The following is an 18,006-nucleotide window of genomic DNA, read 5'->3' as shown; positions in this document are numbered from 1 at the left end:
GAGCCAACGTGACCTCCCCTCACTTTTCCGTGTTTGATCACACATGGGAAAGTCTTGGGACTTCCCTCAAAGGGCACAACAGGAACAGTTGCTTCTACACAAATACTTGACAAAACCAGCAGGTATTTTGCAGAGGTAGGGAGTCCTAGACCTTAGTTGCTACACCTCTGCAAAGACTGGCAGCCAGATCTGTGTGAAAAAAGGCACAGTGACAGCAAAGGCACTTATGTTGAAGCACACTTCTGCATTATTGAGGTCAACATTGGAATTTATTTTTAAAGCTATTGTTTTCAAATCAAATACATTTATGGCCTTAATATGGCAGCAAACCTGCCCCTTACCTTCTCACAATCTCCCAGTTTCCTCTTAAACCCTCACCTAAGCCCCCTAGAAACTTACTCATTAACAGCACCTGAGAACACCAGATCTTCCAAATATAAAGAGCAATTTCAACTTTTTAATATAAGCTAGAAATGACCCCTGTCTTAGAAGAGGTGATGGAAATATTTGCCATACTTCTGACATGCTACTGCCACCTTCTCCCAGGCTCGTGGATGCCCTGACACATCACTGAGACCCTTGAAACCTTGTCCCAAAACAATCCTCTCCTCCTCACGCCTCCCTTAGCCCCCAGAAAGGGCTGCAAGCAGTGAATTAAGACCACAGCTGAAGGGACTCTGCCAGCCTGGCGGGACCTATAGCCTCAGCACTGCTCACACGAAATCAGGAGACCACGAGCACATTCCAGGTGTGCTGTCTGGGGACACTCCTTGCCACCTTGGTGTCCCTAACAGTGGCATGCCTGAAAAGCAAGAGCATCTTCACTACTCCACAGGTAAACTGATATCCAAAAATGTCCATTTAAACAAGCACCAAGCTTTTGAATCAGTTCTGACTGCAGGCCTTACTCCGTTTATCCTTTCAACTCTGGCCAGAAACACAACCACAAAGAACAAGGATTCAGATCTGCCCAAAGCTCTCCCAATGAACACCATGGCAGCTTTTACTGGAATTCTGATATCTACCTCATCCACTTAAAGTATCTGGGCCTCTGCAGCAAAATTTAAATGGAAATATATTAATCATACAGTATTCCATAGAAGCAACAACATAATCCAGATGCTTCTTCCAGAGGAATTCAGACATACTTTCTGTACTGGATAGCTTTTGTGCACTTGTGCTATGCCATAAGAAAACGTAACTTTTCAACCTAGTGCAATGCCAGTAGGAAAACAGTGATGCAGGTGGAGCCTCATGGAACATGATTTTGCCCTTGTTATCCTACTGGACAATTCTCTGCTGAGTAGCACAGTGAGAAGATGTGCTCAAAAGTTCTCTTCAGCCTTCAGCAGTTTCTTCCATTCCTCCCTTGATGCTCACAGAGTCTCTCAAAGCTTCACTGTGGCCTGGCTGGTGTGTGGGGTGCACACTGAGTTCGGGGCTCTCCCTAGGCCTGCTCAACTCAGAACATTGCTGAGCCCTCTCAAACAGCCAGCTGAGCTTAGGGCCTTGTGTCATGATAGAGGATGGCACTTGAGCAGCCTTGAGTAAACACAGTGCGCACAAAATAGAGCTCTCAAGGCAGCAGAATGCAGCTAACTTTGAACTACTACGAGAAAACCCTAAGAGTATTTCAGTATCTAAACATTCACATTAAAAATATTTTTATATGTCAAAATGTCGATAGTGCTGGAAAAAACTATTAACATCTGTTGACATTCTTGACATAGTTTCATATTTTATCTCATAACAACAAAAGGATCATCAAAAATGCTAGGTTAAATAAGTACTTGCTGCAGTATCTGTTAGATAAACACACTGAAAAAGTTTTTTCATATCAAATTTTGCTATTTGAAACAGCTGACTTCTGTCACTCACACCATTTTGAACATCTGTAAGCCTGGTGCTGCTACTTTATAAGAGGGAAAGGATGTTCAATCAAGCAGAGCTCTGCAAATCCAAACAGTCCAGTCTGTAGCCTTCATATTTTAGAGAATTATCAACTAAACCAGATTTAGTTATAGTGTATTACACCCACAGCAATACATACCAATGCTAAACCAATGTATAAAACCATGTTCTCTTTAAAATGGTACACTTTGAGTGCTGACTTGATTGGGAATGAGCTTTCATGGCAGTCCTAATATATTCAGCAAAGTCAAGCAGAGCACCAGCATATCCAAAGCTGTCTTTAGCTGAGCACAAAAAAAATCAGGAGTTTAACAGCTCATGTATTTCTGTTCTGCTCCACCAGAATCTTCTTTGTATTGTGATTTTAAACCTGACAACACTTAACAACACAAAAAAGTGATACAGGGAAAGGGCACTCCAAGTTCATATTCTCTCAGCATGAGCATGACCACACAGGGTTGATGTTCATTAAAAAAAAAATCAGTATGCAACTACCTCCAAAGATGTTAGGACCAAAGTAGTGAATAAGTGCATTCTTATAAACTGAATTATACCCCAAGTGATAAAGTCAGAGGTGACTTGGAGATGAAATTAGCATCTCAACAAGTCAGGAGAAAGACACAGAGAAAAGCCAGGCAGTTCCACATGTTTGTATGTCTGGAGTCACTTTTTGCAACTGCTATGAAAAGCTGCTTTTGCAAAACATAAATCAACAGCTTTGCTGAGACCATTAAAACACTCAAAGTTCAGAGCCCTGAACCTTTCAAAATTATAATTTTAGTATTTACTATGCTAGACAGAAGACTTGAATTTTTACAGTATGCAATTCAGATTTTAGAAATTTAAACAGAGGTGATTTACAACTGAAATATATTCCAATCAGAACATTTTGATTCATTTAGAACCATTAAAATGGTATCATTTCTGAATTGTAACAGCTTTTTCAAGGACTTGTGGTTGGAGGAGGGAAGGCTGTGCAGACCAATAGAACTCTAATGATATGAACCACATCCAAGAACCAATATCTGACACAACGCTAATACTTCAAGTAAAAACCAACAACTAAAAGCTGTAAGATAGACTCTTACAAACACTCTCCCATCTTTGATAAGAATCAGAAGTACAATGAACCTTTAGAGCATAATTATTTAATGTAGTTTCTTGTGGAGTCCAAGAGGTAAATCACTCGGCTATATATCTGCATTTCAAGGAAAAAGGACCATTTTGAATTATGTTATAGTCTTGATTTCATCTCCAAATTACAATTTCATTCCGTGATGTAAAATATTTCTGTGTTATAGAAATCTTATTCCTGCTCCAAACTGAACACCATCACATATCCTGAAAAGAAACAAACAATAAACAATGTAAGTGATCCATAAATTACTAATGAAATAAAAATGAATTCTTCCTATCCCCAAATTCCAAAGGTTTTAGCTGACATTAGTTTTTTAAAATAAATGCTTTGACACTCTGCCATCTATATGGAGCATTTGCATTTCCAAATAAAGCCCATAATTTTGAAATTGCTATTATATATTCACATTGCCCACAGAAACAATCCTCCTGTATGAAAGACTGGTTATCTCACACAATATTCACAAACAAGAACAGGCCTCCTGAAGCTTTTTATTACATATTATAATGTAGGGGGATAGAATATAAGAAAATAAAATAAAGATAGAGTAGTGTTGTCATATATTGCAAGAGTTCTATTGTCATTATATTGCAAGGGTTCCATATTGCTAGAGTTTCACACCTCCTTGATGTTTCTTGTAGGCAGTCCCTCTAGGCACTGACTCTTCCTTGTCCTCACAGCAGCCACTGACTCCAGTTCCCCTCAGCCAACCAATCCATTCTTTTATAACACTTTTCTTATTGTCTACAGATGTGGCCTGTTAAAATCAGACCTGCTCCAAATCTTTAATAATTAACCCAACTGCAACTCTTTAAGCAGTAAGACTACTTTCTATATTAACTTTATTTACTTATATTCTATCCCCCTACAGAGTAGAAAGTAGTCTTACCCCTAAGGAGTTGCAGCTGGGTTAATTATTAAAGATGAGGAACAGGCCTGATTTTAACAGGCCACAGCTGTAACCAATGAGAAGAAAAGGGCTATAAAAGACTGGGGGTGTCCAGTTGAGAATGGAACTGGAGTCAGTTGGCTGCTTTGTGAAGAAGAGTCAGTGCTCAGAGGAGCAGCCCACGAGAAAACACCAAGATGGTATGAAACTTTTGTGATAGGAGACTGGTTGCTAACAAATGAATTTGTTCTTCTTTCCTGTTTATTTATAAACTTGTTTTCATTTTTCAAGCAAAGACGTTAAACTAGGTATTTATTAAAGACAGCAAACGAGGTATTTATCCAATCATTTGGGTTTAGAAGGCTTAAGAACAACCCACAAGCTGTTTGAGTGATCATTTCCCCACAAGAAATTAAGCTGCTGCACAACTATTTGCACATATCAACAGCTGTGGCACTTGGGAAGCGAAGTCTTCACCCAATTGTGCAACCAAGGTGAATAAAACAGGCTGGGAAAGCAGCAAGATGTCTCTGTTGGTATGGACTAAACAAACCCACGAGTCACAACTCTCTCTGAGAAAGCAGACTGGAGTGCAGGAACCTCTGCAGAAGCTGGTGTACCAAACCAACCTGTCTCCAGGCTGTACTCCCATGGGGAAGCAGTAGTTGAGCTCGAGCCTGGCGATGTTTCCCAGGCGCAGCACTATTCCCAAGCCGTAGGACCAGCGGATGCACTCTGCCAGCCTCTGCAGGTGCGCCCTGGGGCCGTCACCTGCAGTCAAACACCAACAGATGAGCAGCACGGCAAGAGAGCAGAACTAGAATTAAAATACTGTGATTTCAGGTGGATTGTTGGCTGCTCTCTATGTCCCACTATAGGGCATCTACTAGCAAGAAGGAGGAAATGAGTATTAAAGACTTTAATGTCTTTACTGCTCTCTTCCAATACCTGAAGGGAGCCCACAGGAAAAATAGAGACAGACCAAGTGACAAGAGCCTGGAGTGACAGAATAAGGAAGAATGGCTTCACACTGATAGAGAGGAGGGTTAGATTGGATATGAGACAGAAATTGTTCCCTGTGAGGGTGCTAAGGCTCTGTACAGGTTGCCCAGAGAAGCTGTGGCTGCCCCATCCCTACAACTGCGCAAGGCCTGGCTGGATGTGGCTTGCAGGAACCTGGGATAGTGGAAAGTGTCCCTGCCCAGGGCAGGCAGAAGAACAAGATGAGCTTTAAGGTCCCTTTTAACCCAAACCATTCTGGGACTGTATTCTATGATTTAGTGGGTCTCTACTATTTTTAAGTTGATTGAATTATCTCCCTCCTGTATGGATGTCACCTTACATCAAGTGAGGCAGACATCAAATACCACTATATTCTAAAACTGAATGAAATCATATTGAAAAGTCATACATTAATACACTGAAATGTATCCTGAATAGAGTTAGGATGGGAGGAAAAAGAGTCCCATCAGCTACCACACCCTCTTCTACTGCCACAACTTTTTCTTTAGTTCATCCCAGTAAACACCAGAACCCCACTAAAACATCATCTTTCATCCTCCCTTCAGAATGCTGCAAGATAGGAAGTGTTAGTTACACACTGGTCTGCAAACATCACCTGTTCATAGACCCTACCATTACCCTCCTGGCTCTCTTTCCTACAAGTTGTGCTGGAAGTTATGGAGAGAACTAAATAAACTACTGGCAGTCTGTCAAATATAAAAGTTAAAAGCAGCAGGTTTTTGACAAACACCAAAATATATGCAGTAAACAAAGTGCCTCTGCGTGAACAGACACAGAACTCTCCTTTTTGCTCTTATATGAAGAGAAGAGGGGGTTTTTATTCTGTTGAGTCTTACCATAGTTGAGATTGCAGAGATTTCCAGCATTAAGGAAGAAATGTGTTCGGAAAAGGTCTCCAAACCCTCCACGGCCAGGCCGGAAAGGGAGAGGGGTGTAGAGATGCAACCCTCCAGCCCAATAGGCTTCTCCTCCCAAATAATCACCTGTTTGGGCAAAATGTTGGAATAAACATTTTCATTTTAATTTACTGTGGAACATGTTAAAAGAATCACTTGTTAAAGGCACAAAAACACATCCATAAGTTTTTTTACATTCCATGAGTTTATATTCCATTTCTACCCTTTACAACTGTTCCCAGTTGCTTCCAACTCACTCCAAACTCACCACTATTAGTTTGAAAAATTAGAACTTCCACATTTCTTTAAACCTTCCAAGGGAAGAACATTTTTCTTCCTTCCCTCACCAGAACAGCCTGAGGCATGACAGTTCATCAGAATTACATCCTGGCCACCTTTGCAATACTTCCCTTCGTAATAAAAAAGGGCAATTGATACAATTGAACTATTAATTTCAAAACAGACTGGATATTGAATCCACTGAACACAGCAGAGTAAGGAATAGAACTGAGGAAGCTCCTGGCCCTCCAAACCTCTGCTGAGCAGATTATCTTTCCCCCTAAGCTACCTGAACATAGGCTGTATCAAACAAACTGTTGCTATAACCACGTTTTGGGAATTTTCCAGCTTGAAGGTTGCTTACTAATTAAAATGACACACTGGAAGTGTGCAAGTTTGAACACACACATGGTTGGTAAAATTAGTAATTGATCACAGCTTAACTAAGAACTACCTGGCTTTATACCATTGTGAACTGATCTGTAAACAACATATCAAAGTCATAACACTTCTCAAAAGTAGAGAATGAGTGTAATTATTTTCAGGCTATACAAAGTTTAAGGATTCTCTGTGACACACTAATATTTACAGTATTGTTCAGAGGAGGGGGACGTAAAAGTGTCAGACCTTCACTCTGGGGTCCAATGCTGTACATACTGAATCCACGCACACTTGTTGGTCCACCAAGGTAAAACCTAGTGAATAGAGATAAATTTACTTTAATGCTTCACTTAAAGGTGACTTTGCAACAGCTTTAGTAATGTGATCTTTAAACACCAGCATTAGAAGGCAAAATTTGCTACAGAGTGAACAGAGTCAAAATCTGGCTTTGTGTCTGAATAAACCTATGCCTGTTACAGAATTTTGCAGGTGGTAAATACCATTTTGCAACCAGAAATATGGGCAGGTAGAGCTACTACACAGCCATTTATAATATGAAAATAACTTGAGTAGGAACATGCAATTACAGCTAACTGCAAACATTTTATTCTCCTCAAAACTACTACTGTTTTTCTCTTGTGCAGAGTTTTCTATATACAATACCTCTGTTGACTGGGGAAAAAACCCCAAACATTTAAAAAACTTGCCTGTCAGCTATACTGGATGGCTTGTCTCCTATAGGTACCAGCATTCCACCCCATAATGATGCTGAAACAACCTTTGGAGAGAAAAACAAGTGCTTATTAGTACCTATTCCTCAGGCAGAGCCCCCATCAGTCTCCCAGAGTTACAGCTGCTCACATCCTTTGGACATCACAGCCTGTATGTCAGATTTAAAACAGGATTTTCAAGAAATTCTTGATGGCTGCTGCCCTCTTTCTTTTATGCAGTGTTGTGCCTTGAAAATGTTAATATAGCACAATTGAACCAAATGCTACTTCCACAACAGCTTAAGGGAGCACTCAACCTCATTGTCTTGAGAACCTCATTGTCAGCCTCTTGTCTTGAGAATTTTCATGTCCCGAATTAAGACAACACTGCTGCCATCAATTATTCCTGGCAATTTGAAACTCACAGGAGACTGAGTCCAACAAGCAGCTGCCAAAAATGTACAATTATAAGTTGTCTGTAAATTACCCTTATAATTACAGGAAACCACCTTCTGTGACTCACTATAATGACATCAAATAAACTACAGAGTTATTCTTTATCTATAAAAAGTAATTATTGCAATTCAAGTCACTGAAATAAACAGATTTAATAATTTCCTTGCTGCCTGTGTGCTAGGTGTCACTGATAAACAGTAACATCTATTGTCAGTACCTTTGGGATAGAAATTATTGTAACCCCTGACTTTTAAATCATGATGGAAGTTGCTGTTTAATTCCCCATTCAGCTCTGAGAAGAATTTACTGCACTATCTCCATGTGATAAAAAACTTCTTTCTAAATTCAGTTAGAAATACTCCTGGGATATGTTGAAATTCTTATTACAGTTTTTCAGCATTTCAATTCAAAATCCTACTTCCACCTAATACTAAATCAATGCTGTTGAAATCAGCCTTCCAATTTTTTCCTAATAATCTTATACACAAGAAACAATTACATGCTATGACACCAAGATGAACAGTTATATATTCAACATTTCAATTAAAAAGGAAATTAAACCAAGATTATACAGAATATTCATGAAGGTTTAAAAATTTTAAGTTTTTCAAAAACTTCCAAGGTTTTTGAAAATTCCCTTCTAAGGAAGACCACAAAGAACAGACACGACCAACATCACTTCTGGGAGGAAAAACATTCTTAAGGTTAACTGTGAAACAAGTTCTCTCCAAAATTCCCACTTTTCAAGTGATTGTGCAGAGCAGGAACATAAAGTTAAAAATACAGATAATCCATTTTCCAGAAAACAGAATGAAGTTATCTACTCCAGCCGTTTTTCACAATCTTTTTCCTAATCCATAGCAGAAAATAATCATAAGACATAGGTTTAATAGCTCCAGAAAAACCTCAGGTCAATTACTCTAATATCTTTAAAAAGTTTACCGAATCCCAGAGAAGTTGCTTATTCAACTGAAATTCAAAGTCCTCTTTCAGAAAGCTCACATCTCCACCTGTATAGCCAGCCAACTCCTGCAAAGACATAAATTTATGGAAGTTGCAACAGATATATGTTTCTTTCCTCTAAAAGCCCAGCATGTCTGCATCAGCACAGGAAGTATTTTTCTTTACACAAGAAATACAGAAACACTGGCATGGTGAGGCTGCTGATTTTTGGACGGAGCCATGCATGAACCTCTGAGCCTCAGAAAAATGAGCTGCATTTTTTTCTGTTCCAAATATTAAACCAAACTATTGCTTTCCAAGCCATTTTTTAAATGAAGGCAAGACAGAATGGAGCTGGAAAATGCAGCATCCAAAATCAAGACTGTATTTTCCTAGATCTGAGAAGATTTCATCTGCTGAAGAAGGGCATGACACAATTTGTTATGTTCATGCTCTCATGAAGTGACTGAACTAACTCAGTGTTAAGAGACAGAATCTAACAAATTACACAGTACCTAAACCCTGAATTACAACCACTTTTCTCACTCACAACAGTCCACTGCTGCTTACTTTTAGTTCCAGCGGCATTTCAAATCTGCCTCTAAAGCACTAGAGAAATTAATGCTTCTGAACTATTATCCACACAGCAGAAAAGCCTACTTTTAGAAAGGCTCTGACTGTAAGAAGAGGGAAAAGCATTTTCTCAGCCAAAATGTTACATGCATATGCCTTGGAAAGTTATTTTTACCCAGTCTTTAATTTTTAACTCTCAGACTTAGAAATTATGTAAGGAGCAACAGGACTGCAGCCTGGCAGTCTCTGCATGACAGTGTTAAAAAAAAGAAGGGCTAATTATAACCCACTGAAAGTGTAGTGCAAAAACTGTCAGGGGTAGTGTCTCTCAGCTAATAAATAATTTAAGGCTGATGGAGAGACTGTGCTCTTTGACTAATGGCATACAAATGAAAATTTTCCACCATAAAAATAGTTTCATGAATTTAAAAGGCACACTGGGTAAACAGAAAAGGTAATTAGTAGTCTACATTGTCCCCTAGTCAATTTTAGATTAATTTCTAATGTTAGACTTTTGAACATGAACATCAATTAGATAAATTAAGACTTATTTGAACACACAGATAAACCCCAATAATAGCACAAGTGATTTAAAGCTACCTGATTAATTTTCAGCAAAGCACCTCGTTTTGGCAAGATTGTGGAGTTCCGGGAATCAATTACCATGGCATGCTGAAAAGAAGAAAAAAAATTGGGGTTAGGTTCTCATATCTGTTGAATGCCTCAGAGCAACACCATTATTTTTCTTCCAAAACTGTGCAAACAGTGGAAGACAAGCACAGCTCCACTTAAGATTAGTATAGCTACATGGATTTGGGAACAATATCCCTACAGACTGGCTTTGTTTGACATTTACAGGCCACATGAAATGCATACATTTGTATTTTCTGCCATGGCACACACCAGAAACAGAGCAGCAGCCCAACTGCAATCCACCAATCTGCAAAGAGCTTATCTCCTACAGTTTGTAAGCTCTAAGTGAAAGATGGCAAGTGACCAGAAGCTGGCATGAGGGATAATGTTTACAAAAGGCTTAGGATGAGGAAATTTACTCTTCCTGTCTGCTACAAATCAAAGCAATTCTGCAAAAAGAGATGGCAGGTGAGACAGAGGGAGAACAAGCCAAACCCTAACAGTCAACTATAATTCTCTTAATTCCCTGTTCTCCCTTTGGGCCTCCTGGATTCTCCATGGCAATGACCGGACATAGCAAAAGATGTCTGAAGGAAAACACACTCCCTCCAAAGACAAAAAGCTCCTTTGGTATCACTCCTAAGTATGAGATGACTCAAAGTTATGTGTTTTTAAAATATTATAATGAAAAAGCCTTACAGAGAGAGAAGATTTTAGAGAGTGCCCACTTTCCTCTCGAACAGAAAAGGATGCTGTTCTAGCAAGGCAGCCAAGCTCTCTCCACACAACTTCCCACTTCACTGTGTGATTGGTCTTCCAGATGGGAAACTACAATAAAGGATTGAGAAAGTCATTAAAACAATTGTTACAAAATTAAAATAAATATTTTTTATTTTTGAGTCTAAGGCTTTCTTCCCAAAATTCTTGAAACAGAGAGAAACCCTTTTCCATTTCAGAGTTATGCTAATTCTGCTCAGCCAAGAGAGTTAGATGCACACCAATAAATCCATTCCAAATGAAAAATACCTTGAATTGGGCTGATACAGTAAACTAGGCAGTCAGCTACCCCTCTGAAATGACAATTAAAAAAAAATTAAAGAAAAACAGACTGGCATTTTTATATGGCCAAAATGAGAATTAATTGTAACAAAAAAATCCAAGATGCATGACCTCTGTCCTTTTCAAATCACTGACCTCTTTCAAATAAAGACAAATCAGCCCTGTGCATAAGTGATTCAATTACTCAAAAAGTAAAGCAAATATTTCCAAGAGCCCAACTGAAATCTAAATGAAGCAAGTGTTACACTTGTGCTACACTCACATTATATTCTGTTGATATTCCTCTGTCTGTTTCTCGAAGAGAGCTCCAAGGGAACTGTCCAGTTACTTTGTATACATTAGCTGAAAAACTGAAACACAACATTACTGTCAGGTTTGAAAGGGAAACTATTTAAGGTACAGCTCTGAATAACTACAAAAATTTAAGAAACCAGCTCTGCTACATCATTACCAGACCCTCAGAAAAGAATAAATGTAATTCTTACTCAAGGAAAGATCTTTTAATTGTTTTATATTCCTTCACTAAAAAAAGAAGTAGCAAAAACCACATCCCCTACTTTTTTTCAAAGTTTCCAGGCCGTGGTTTGAAGAAGGACAGGCCATATGAAGTCTCTTTTGTTCCATAGGAGAACTGGAAGGTCACCTTTTCTGCACGTCCAAGGAGATTTGGGAACTTCAGCCCAAGTACCTACAGAAAATAAATAAAAAAAACCCCAAAACGCTAGACAAACAAACAGAAACCTCCCCACACCATAACATTTTATATTGTCTGCTGCCTTGCATCTAAATCATATGCTGAAGACAGGGACATCATGAGAATTAGGAATTAAGATATTTAAAAATACACATTTAGTTAAATGTAAGATATGTAAAAATACACATGTTAGTTTTCTCTCTGCACTGGCAGCAAAAGCCAACAGTGCAAATTACAATCAAACATCCAACTTTTATTGCTGTTTAGTAGCTGCTTGCTTAATCTGCACTCTCACTGAGACATCAGTACTGCTATTACTTCCAGCAAAATCTCCAAGCCTGTCTAAAAGCCCTGGAGAACAAATCTTTGGCACAACAAGCAGCTGCCCTGCAACTGCAGACCCTCCCAGTGATCCTCAGGAGAAACCCATGTCAGGGAGGGTTCATCAGAACCAAAGCAAGGGAAAATTATCACTATGGAGCCACTTCCCTGTAGTTTTGTTTTGAGCACCAGGATCCTTTTGCAACTGGACCTGGTGGCACAACACAATTCTACAATTCTCCAGAAACTACTGAAACAGTTTTGCCAATTCTGACACAAATTCCTTGCATCCTTCAGCCAGCTCTTGGCCCTCTAACAGAAAAGATGGAACAGGTTTCCTCCCAACACAGACACTACCACTGTACTATTGTTGTGTGTTCTATTGGAAAAGAATACTAAAAAACGCCGAAATCCTGACTGCCTTTGTCTGACAGCTGTTGGAAGCAAACCAGTAATCTGAGCTTTGTAATGATGGTTATTATGCCATAAAAAAGAAAAGGCTTTTAGTATGAAGTACTACATGTATAAGCTTCAGGTGAATTTATGGGATTAGAATAAATAAATCTATTCAACTCTTAAGGAAACGTAATCTGGGTTGCCAATATCGGTGTATACAAGTCATGCTTTTAAAGCATTCACAAGTTTTACTTCTCTGTGATAAATTAAAGTCAAACAGAAGAGGAAGCTGAGCACAAAAAGAGAAACTCAAGCAGCTTTCAGTCAGTTCTGAGCAGCACTGGAAGCAGCAGGTAGGATTCCCTGCTGGTTTCCTTCAGGCCACAACACCATGGACTTGGCTCCTGGCAGTGGAGCTGCATAAGCAGCTCTCAACTCACCCAGTTCCAACTCTCCTTGCACAAGCAAAACACCATCACCTGAGTCATGTGGGATCATACCCAGGTTAAAAATATCCCTAAGAGGAAAAGGATGGGCCCCTTGATCTGGCTTATCCATCAGCCCCAGGCACAGCTGCCCTGTGCAGTGAGAAGGCAAAAAGGGCGCAGGATGAGCACCTGAAAGCACAACCTGCTCACAGCAGCACCTCTGGTAAAAGCACATTCACAGACCAGCAGTACAGCTGGTGCTTCCTTAATTGAGTCATATGAAAACAAGTTCCAAAGTTTGTAGAATTCATGAAAACCTACAGCCCAGAATAATTGATACTAGGCTAAAAGACAAAAACAAGAAAAATTTCTAAGTCAAATATAAAGCATTTTGACTGAGAAGAAAAATACTTCAAGTATATCTCACAGAAACAAAATGGCAAATTCCTTGCTAATCTCTCCAGTAGATGAAACATCTTAAATAGTGGCAAGAAATAATTCAAGAAGTTTCAAGAATTAAAAAACTAACATGCTGAGCTAGAATGTACAGCATTGTCCCCCAGCTCAAAATAGGCCTTGCTGAATGAAAGCCTGGCACAAAGGCCTGACAAAGTCTTAGTAAGGCTGGATCAAGACTGGATCACCAAATTCCTAGCTAGGCTTGAAACTGAAGGTAAGAGGAATATCAAAAGGCATTAGTAATAATTTGAAATAATCCATACCATGCTGCCTTCATTGTTGCCAACCATGGTGTTATAGCTCCCAGTTAACCTTCTCAGTTCGGTTACCTCAAAGGTCACATCTAAACCATTTGGAAGGGCATCATCTCCTAAAGAAATAAATGAAGTGCATGTTATCTCTAAAGAGGTATTTTAAAAATTGCAGACAGAAGGTTATTTGAATTATTTGAAAACTGAGTTAAGGCATAATAAAAGTCCATGCTACAAAGGGAAATGGCTTGAGAAAAGGATGTTGGATGTGAGTGTAGAATTTGACTCAATCATAGGATTACTGGCTTTAATAATTTCATGTCAATGTGATGTGCAATACAAGTACAGGACACATTTTCAAGCTTTCCCTCATATGTTCCTTGAAATTGTGGATTAAGAAAAGCTTACTGTAATCATTGTAAGTGCTGAAAATTCACTCATTGACATACACATGCAAATAGATTTCCTTCATAGGGATAACTGATGTAGATACATTTGTATCCACAGCACACCCACCTATTCTTCTAAAATATATAAAAAGGTATACAAGACTAAGTTATACACACAAAAAATATCCAACCTATTACACAGGGAAAAATATATCACAGTTATGAATATAAGAGAATAAAGGTGAGGATAAGTGAGGGAATACACACCTTGGCAGGTATCAATCAGAACATCCACCTGTCTAAAGATTCCAAGACGAAGCAACTTCTCACGAGCTTCATGTGATTTCCTCATCACCTACAGCATGAGAAAAGTTGCTCAGTCACAGAATCAGAGGATACTTGGGATGGAAGGGACTTTCACAATAATCTAGTCCCTTCGAGTCTTTCAGGTTAATAAAAAATAATGAGGACAAATTAGTTGAGTTAAAATGCACCTAAGTTGTAAAATATTCACAGATTTTGTATATAAAGACACACGTGCATCTTCAAAACAGAACACAACCACTTTAACACTTGCATCTGCAGAAATAATTTAAATCTAGAACATCTGGCTCAATACCTTCATACCTTTTGTTAGTTTGCTTCCTAATTACTTTAATAGTTAGAACAGTTATTCAAATAGGTTCCAGTAGTTACAACTTATTTAGTGGGCCTCTGTTCTTGACAGAGGTGCCCCATGTCTGAAGGGAGTTACCCAAAGCAGGAAAAAGAGAGAAAAAATTTAAATTAATTTCTAAACAGCAAGTCTGTTATTTGTTGCAGCACTTACATCAATGAGATTTTTTGCCTTGAAAACATCACAGATTTCATACATGATGATGTCATCTTTGGTCCTTCCAAGTCCTTCGAAGTGCACATGCTGAACCACCACCTAAACACAACAAATCTTTACACACAAGTATGGATTTGCATCTAATAATGAGGATCAAGGTCACCAATGCACAAAAATTATTGTGAGAAACCCTGATGATTCCTAGGGCTAATTCCTGCTAACCTACATCATCAGAAATGACTGCTTTCTGAGATTCTGGGACATTGCTCCCATAACAGAAAAATGAAAGAAAAGAGATTTCTGACACCAAAGTTAACACTGGATGTAGCAGAAGAAACACTGATGGACTGCAGCTGCTGGGGTTGTGGTTATAAATGTTGTTTGGACAAAGAAGCAACTACAGAAATCACACAAGTAATAAGTACATAAGCCAGAATTATGTAGTTAGTTGTAGTTATTTGCTACTTCTTTTATCAGCTATACATAAGCAAAGAATTAAAAGAAGAAAATCAAGCAAGTGTACAAGCCACAAATATTTAAACTCTGTTAAAATCATCACTACCACAGAAGCAGTGGTTTGAAATGCAGCTGAAAATCACTCCCATTATGAGGTTTTATACTTTCATTTTGATACATAATCACCTGAGACAATTTTACCGTAAAATTCACAGCACCTTCCACACTACCCAGTACAAACGGAGTCCAGTGATGGCATTTCCCTTATTTTTCCAATCTTTTCAGTGAATTATAATTTTAGGGGTAAATGTCAAAAAAAATCTGCTTCAAATAGTTGTCAAGGATTGGAACAGGCTGCCCAGGGCAGTCACCACCCCTGGGGAGATTAAAAACCATGTGGATGTGGCACTTGGGACATGGTTTAGTGCTGGGTTAACAGTTAAGACTCTGTGATCTTAGAGGTCTTTTCCAACCTAAACAATTCTATGATTCTATACCAAAGTTAGTAAAAGAGACTATGCAGATTATAATAACTTGATCAGAAATATTTGTCTGACCCTGTGTTTTATGTATAATACAACAGCAAAATAACAGCAACCTTCTATTACTGCCAATTGCTGAAAAAAACTGCTCTCCAAAAAATTCAGGATGTTGCTCAGGCACTTACATCTTTGTTTTCAAGAATTTCCTGCTTGCTCTCAGGTTCAACTTCAACCAGTTCAGCTTCCTCTCCCAAGGCACCAAAGTCTGGCCCAGCCATTGGAAGAGGCTCCAAACTCTGAAAGCATAAGAGAAAACAGCATTTAATAGGGTACACAGATTTGTGATTGGTGCCTTTTGTAAATGAGAAAAACCCGTGGTTCTCAACAGTGAGCTCATCCAATCCTAAGGGAAAAAAGCAAAAGAGAACTAAAATGAAAGGAATTTACCAAAACACATGACACCTACCTGCTTGCTGAATTTTTTAATGAAAGCTAAATAGCTTCCACATTGAATGATTTCTGAAAAATAATCTGCATTCTTCCAAAAAATAGTCTTAAGTTTTAAGACAGGCTTCTTGTGTAAAAAGATGAATTCCAAATTCTTAAAAAAAAACCTAAAAACTCATGCTGTCACTTCTCTAGTTTGGGTTTTAGGAGGCAGAAGACTAGAATGTCAAACAATAAAATAAAAAGGGTGTTCCCAGAATGTTAGTTTGCTTTGCATGTATTTATTTGCCTTTATATTTCAGTATTTCTTTTATTTTTAGCCTTATTCTTTTCAAATACAGCTCGAGAACCTCAGGTTCTGACCATCAGAGCCAAACACTTTAATGAAACACAGAATGGCTTTATTTATTATACCTGAAAGAGTCCTAAAATAAGACTTATCAGAATAGCTGCTTTCCTGAATAGTAAACTGCTGTTGCATATCAAAATCCTGCCAAAGGAAGACAGAAGCTTCTACTACTGCCACAAATTTCAGAAAAGTGTGAAACACTTTGTATCCACATAATATTGTCTAGCAGTTCACACAATAGATGGACACAAAACAGACAATGCAAGCAAAAAATCTTGAAACAGAAATTACATTAGTCACAGTATGTACATACTCTAGAGCCTTAATTGGAGGCAGCTCCCTGCAGCTGTTCTTCAGCCTTAAAACTGACCACTTAGACCTCTATGTTTCTTCTTTAAGCACTAGTAGATGGATTTGGAGATTTGTGCATATATTCACGATGATTTCAGGCATGAGGCCCATCAGCCCTCTCCAAGCAATGCAGGGCTCCAGCCTCCAAGTCTCACCAAAGGCGCTTCTCTTTGCACTGTGTTTTGTCAGCTGCTTGGTTTTGGGTTTTGTTTGGTTTTGGTCGTTTTTATTCTGTTTTCATTTCCCCAGCCTCGTTCCTGCCAGCCCCACCCCCTGGGTAGGTCAGCTTTGGGAAAGCCTCAGGAAAGACCTGGAAAAGACCCAGGTATTCTATAGGGAGAAAAGCCGTAAGAAATTTATCTCCTTTGGGAGGGTGTTGAGGCCCTGGCACAGGCTGGCCAGAGAAGCTGTGGCTGCTCCTTACATGGAAGGCCAGGTTGGACGGGGCTTGGAGCAGCCTGAGACAGTGGAAGGTGTCCCTGCCCATGGCAGCGGGGACGTGTCACCACACGACCATAAAGGTCGCTCCCAAGCCGTCAGTATCCTGATTCTAGAAAAACCCCAGAACTGAGTCGGAAAGGGAAGGCGCCTCCGGGCACTGGCACAGGCTCCGACCCCTTCTTTCTGCCCCGACTGTGCCACAACCGGCGGGCTCGGAGGCGCGGAGCGGCTGAGGCGGGACACGGCCCCCGCTCGCAGCCCCAGCCCCGCTCCCGCCCGCGGCCGCGCCGTGCCCGGCCCGAAGGTCGCGGCGGGGAGCGCGGGGTCCTGCGACCTTCGGGCGGCCCCGGGGCGGCTGCCCGGGTCCCACCCCCGGCGGGTCCCGTCCTGGCGCTCACCCGGGCGTGCACGGTGCCCATGGCGGCGGCGGCGCGGGTGCGGCCTCGGCGGCTCCGGCGGACTCGGGGCGGTCAGGGCCGCAGCGCGGGGGCGGCCATGACAGGCGGCCCCGCCCGGCGCCCATTGGTCGGGACGGCGGAAGGGGCGGGGCCAGGGGAGTGCTTCCTGCGGCCGGGGGTCACCGAAACCGGGAAATTCACCCTAAACCCGGGGGTTAATCGCAAACCCGGGGAATTCACCCTAAACCTGGGGGAGGGGAGGGGGGTTAATCCCAAACCCGCGGGATTCAGCCCAAACCCGCGGGATTCATCCTAAACCGGGGGAATTCACTCCGTACCCGGGAATTCAGCCCAAACCCGGGGAATCCCTGGGCTTGAATTAGCGTGAATTCCCTAAACCCGGGGAATTCACCCTAACCCGC

General features: G+C 40.3%; 1 protein-coding gene across 1 annotated transcript; it reads right to left on the bottom strand.

Moving 5' to 3' along the window:
- Positions 1-3,043: 3,043 nt before the first annotated feature.
- Positions 3,044-17,673, bottom strand: SAMM50 (SAMM50 sorting and assembly machinery component). The gene is made up of 15 exons (XM_054281989.1): positions 17,585-17,673; positions 15,784-15,894; positions 14,658-14,759; positions 14,096-14,183; positions 13,452-13,558; positions 11,448-11,578; positions 11,153-11,240; positions 10,531-10,659; positions 9,799-9,870; positions 8,626-8,712; positions 7,225-7,295; positions 6,764-6,831; positions 5,798-5,944; positions 4,568-4,709; positions 3,044-3,252 (listed from the first exon to the last, which is right to left on the bottom strand). Exons 1-15 carry the CDS (start codon positions 17,603-17,605, stop codon positions 3,207-3,209), a joined length of 1,410 nt encoding a protein of 469 aa, XP_054137964.1. The 5' UTR covers positions 17,606-17,673; the 3' UTR covers positions 3,044-3,206.
- Positions 17,674-18,006: the final 333 nt, after the last annotated feature.

This window comes from Melozone crissalis, unplaced genomic scaffold (assembly GCF_028551555.1).
Source record: "Melozone crissalis strain CALT ecotype California unplaced genomic scaffold, PUWL_Pcris_2 ptg000033l_1, whole genome shotgun sequence".
NCBI classification, from domain to species: Eukaryota; Metazoa; Chordata; class Aves; order Passeriformes; family Passerellidae; genus Melozone; species Melozone crissalis.
Note: the sequence above shows the minus strand (reverse complement) of the source record. Positions and strands in the feature narration are given on the sequence as shown.

Bases quoted from the DNA above. Each gene is read 5' to 3' on its own strand.
- SAMM50 (XM_054281989.1), bottom strand. From the start codon at position 17,605: ATGGGCACCGTGCACGCCCGG. The intron at 9,871-10,530 runs GTAAGGCTTTTT...TCTTCTTTTCAG, and splicing joins CTCTAAAATCTTCTCTCTCT to CATGCCATGGTAATTGATTC. The intron at 5,945-6,763 runs GTCTGACACTTT...TTGCCCAAACAG, and splicing joins CATTGGACCCCAGAGTGAAG to GTGATTATTTGGGAGGAGAA.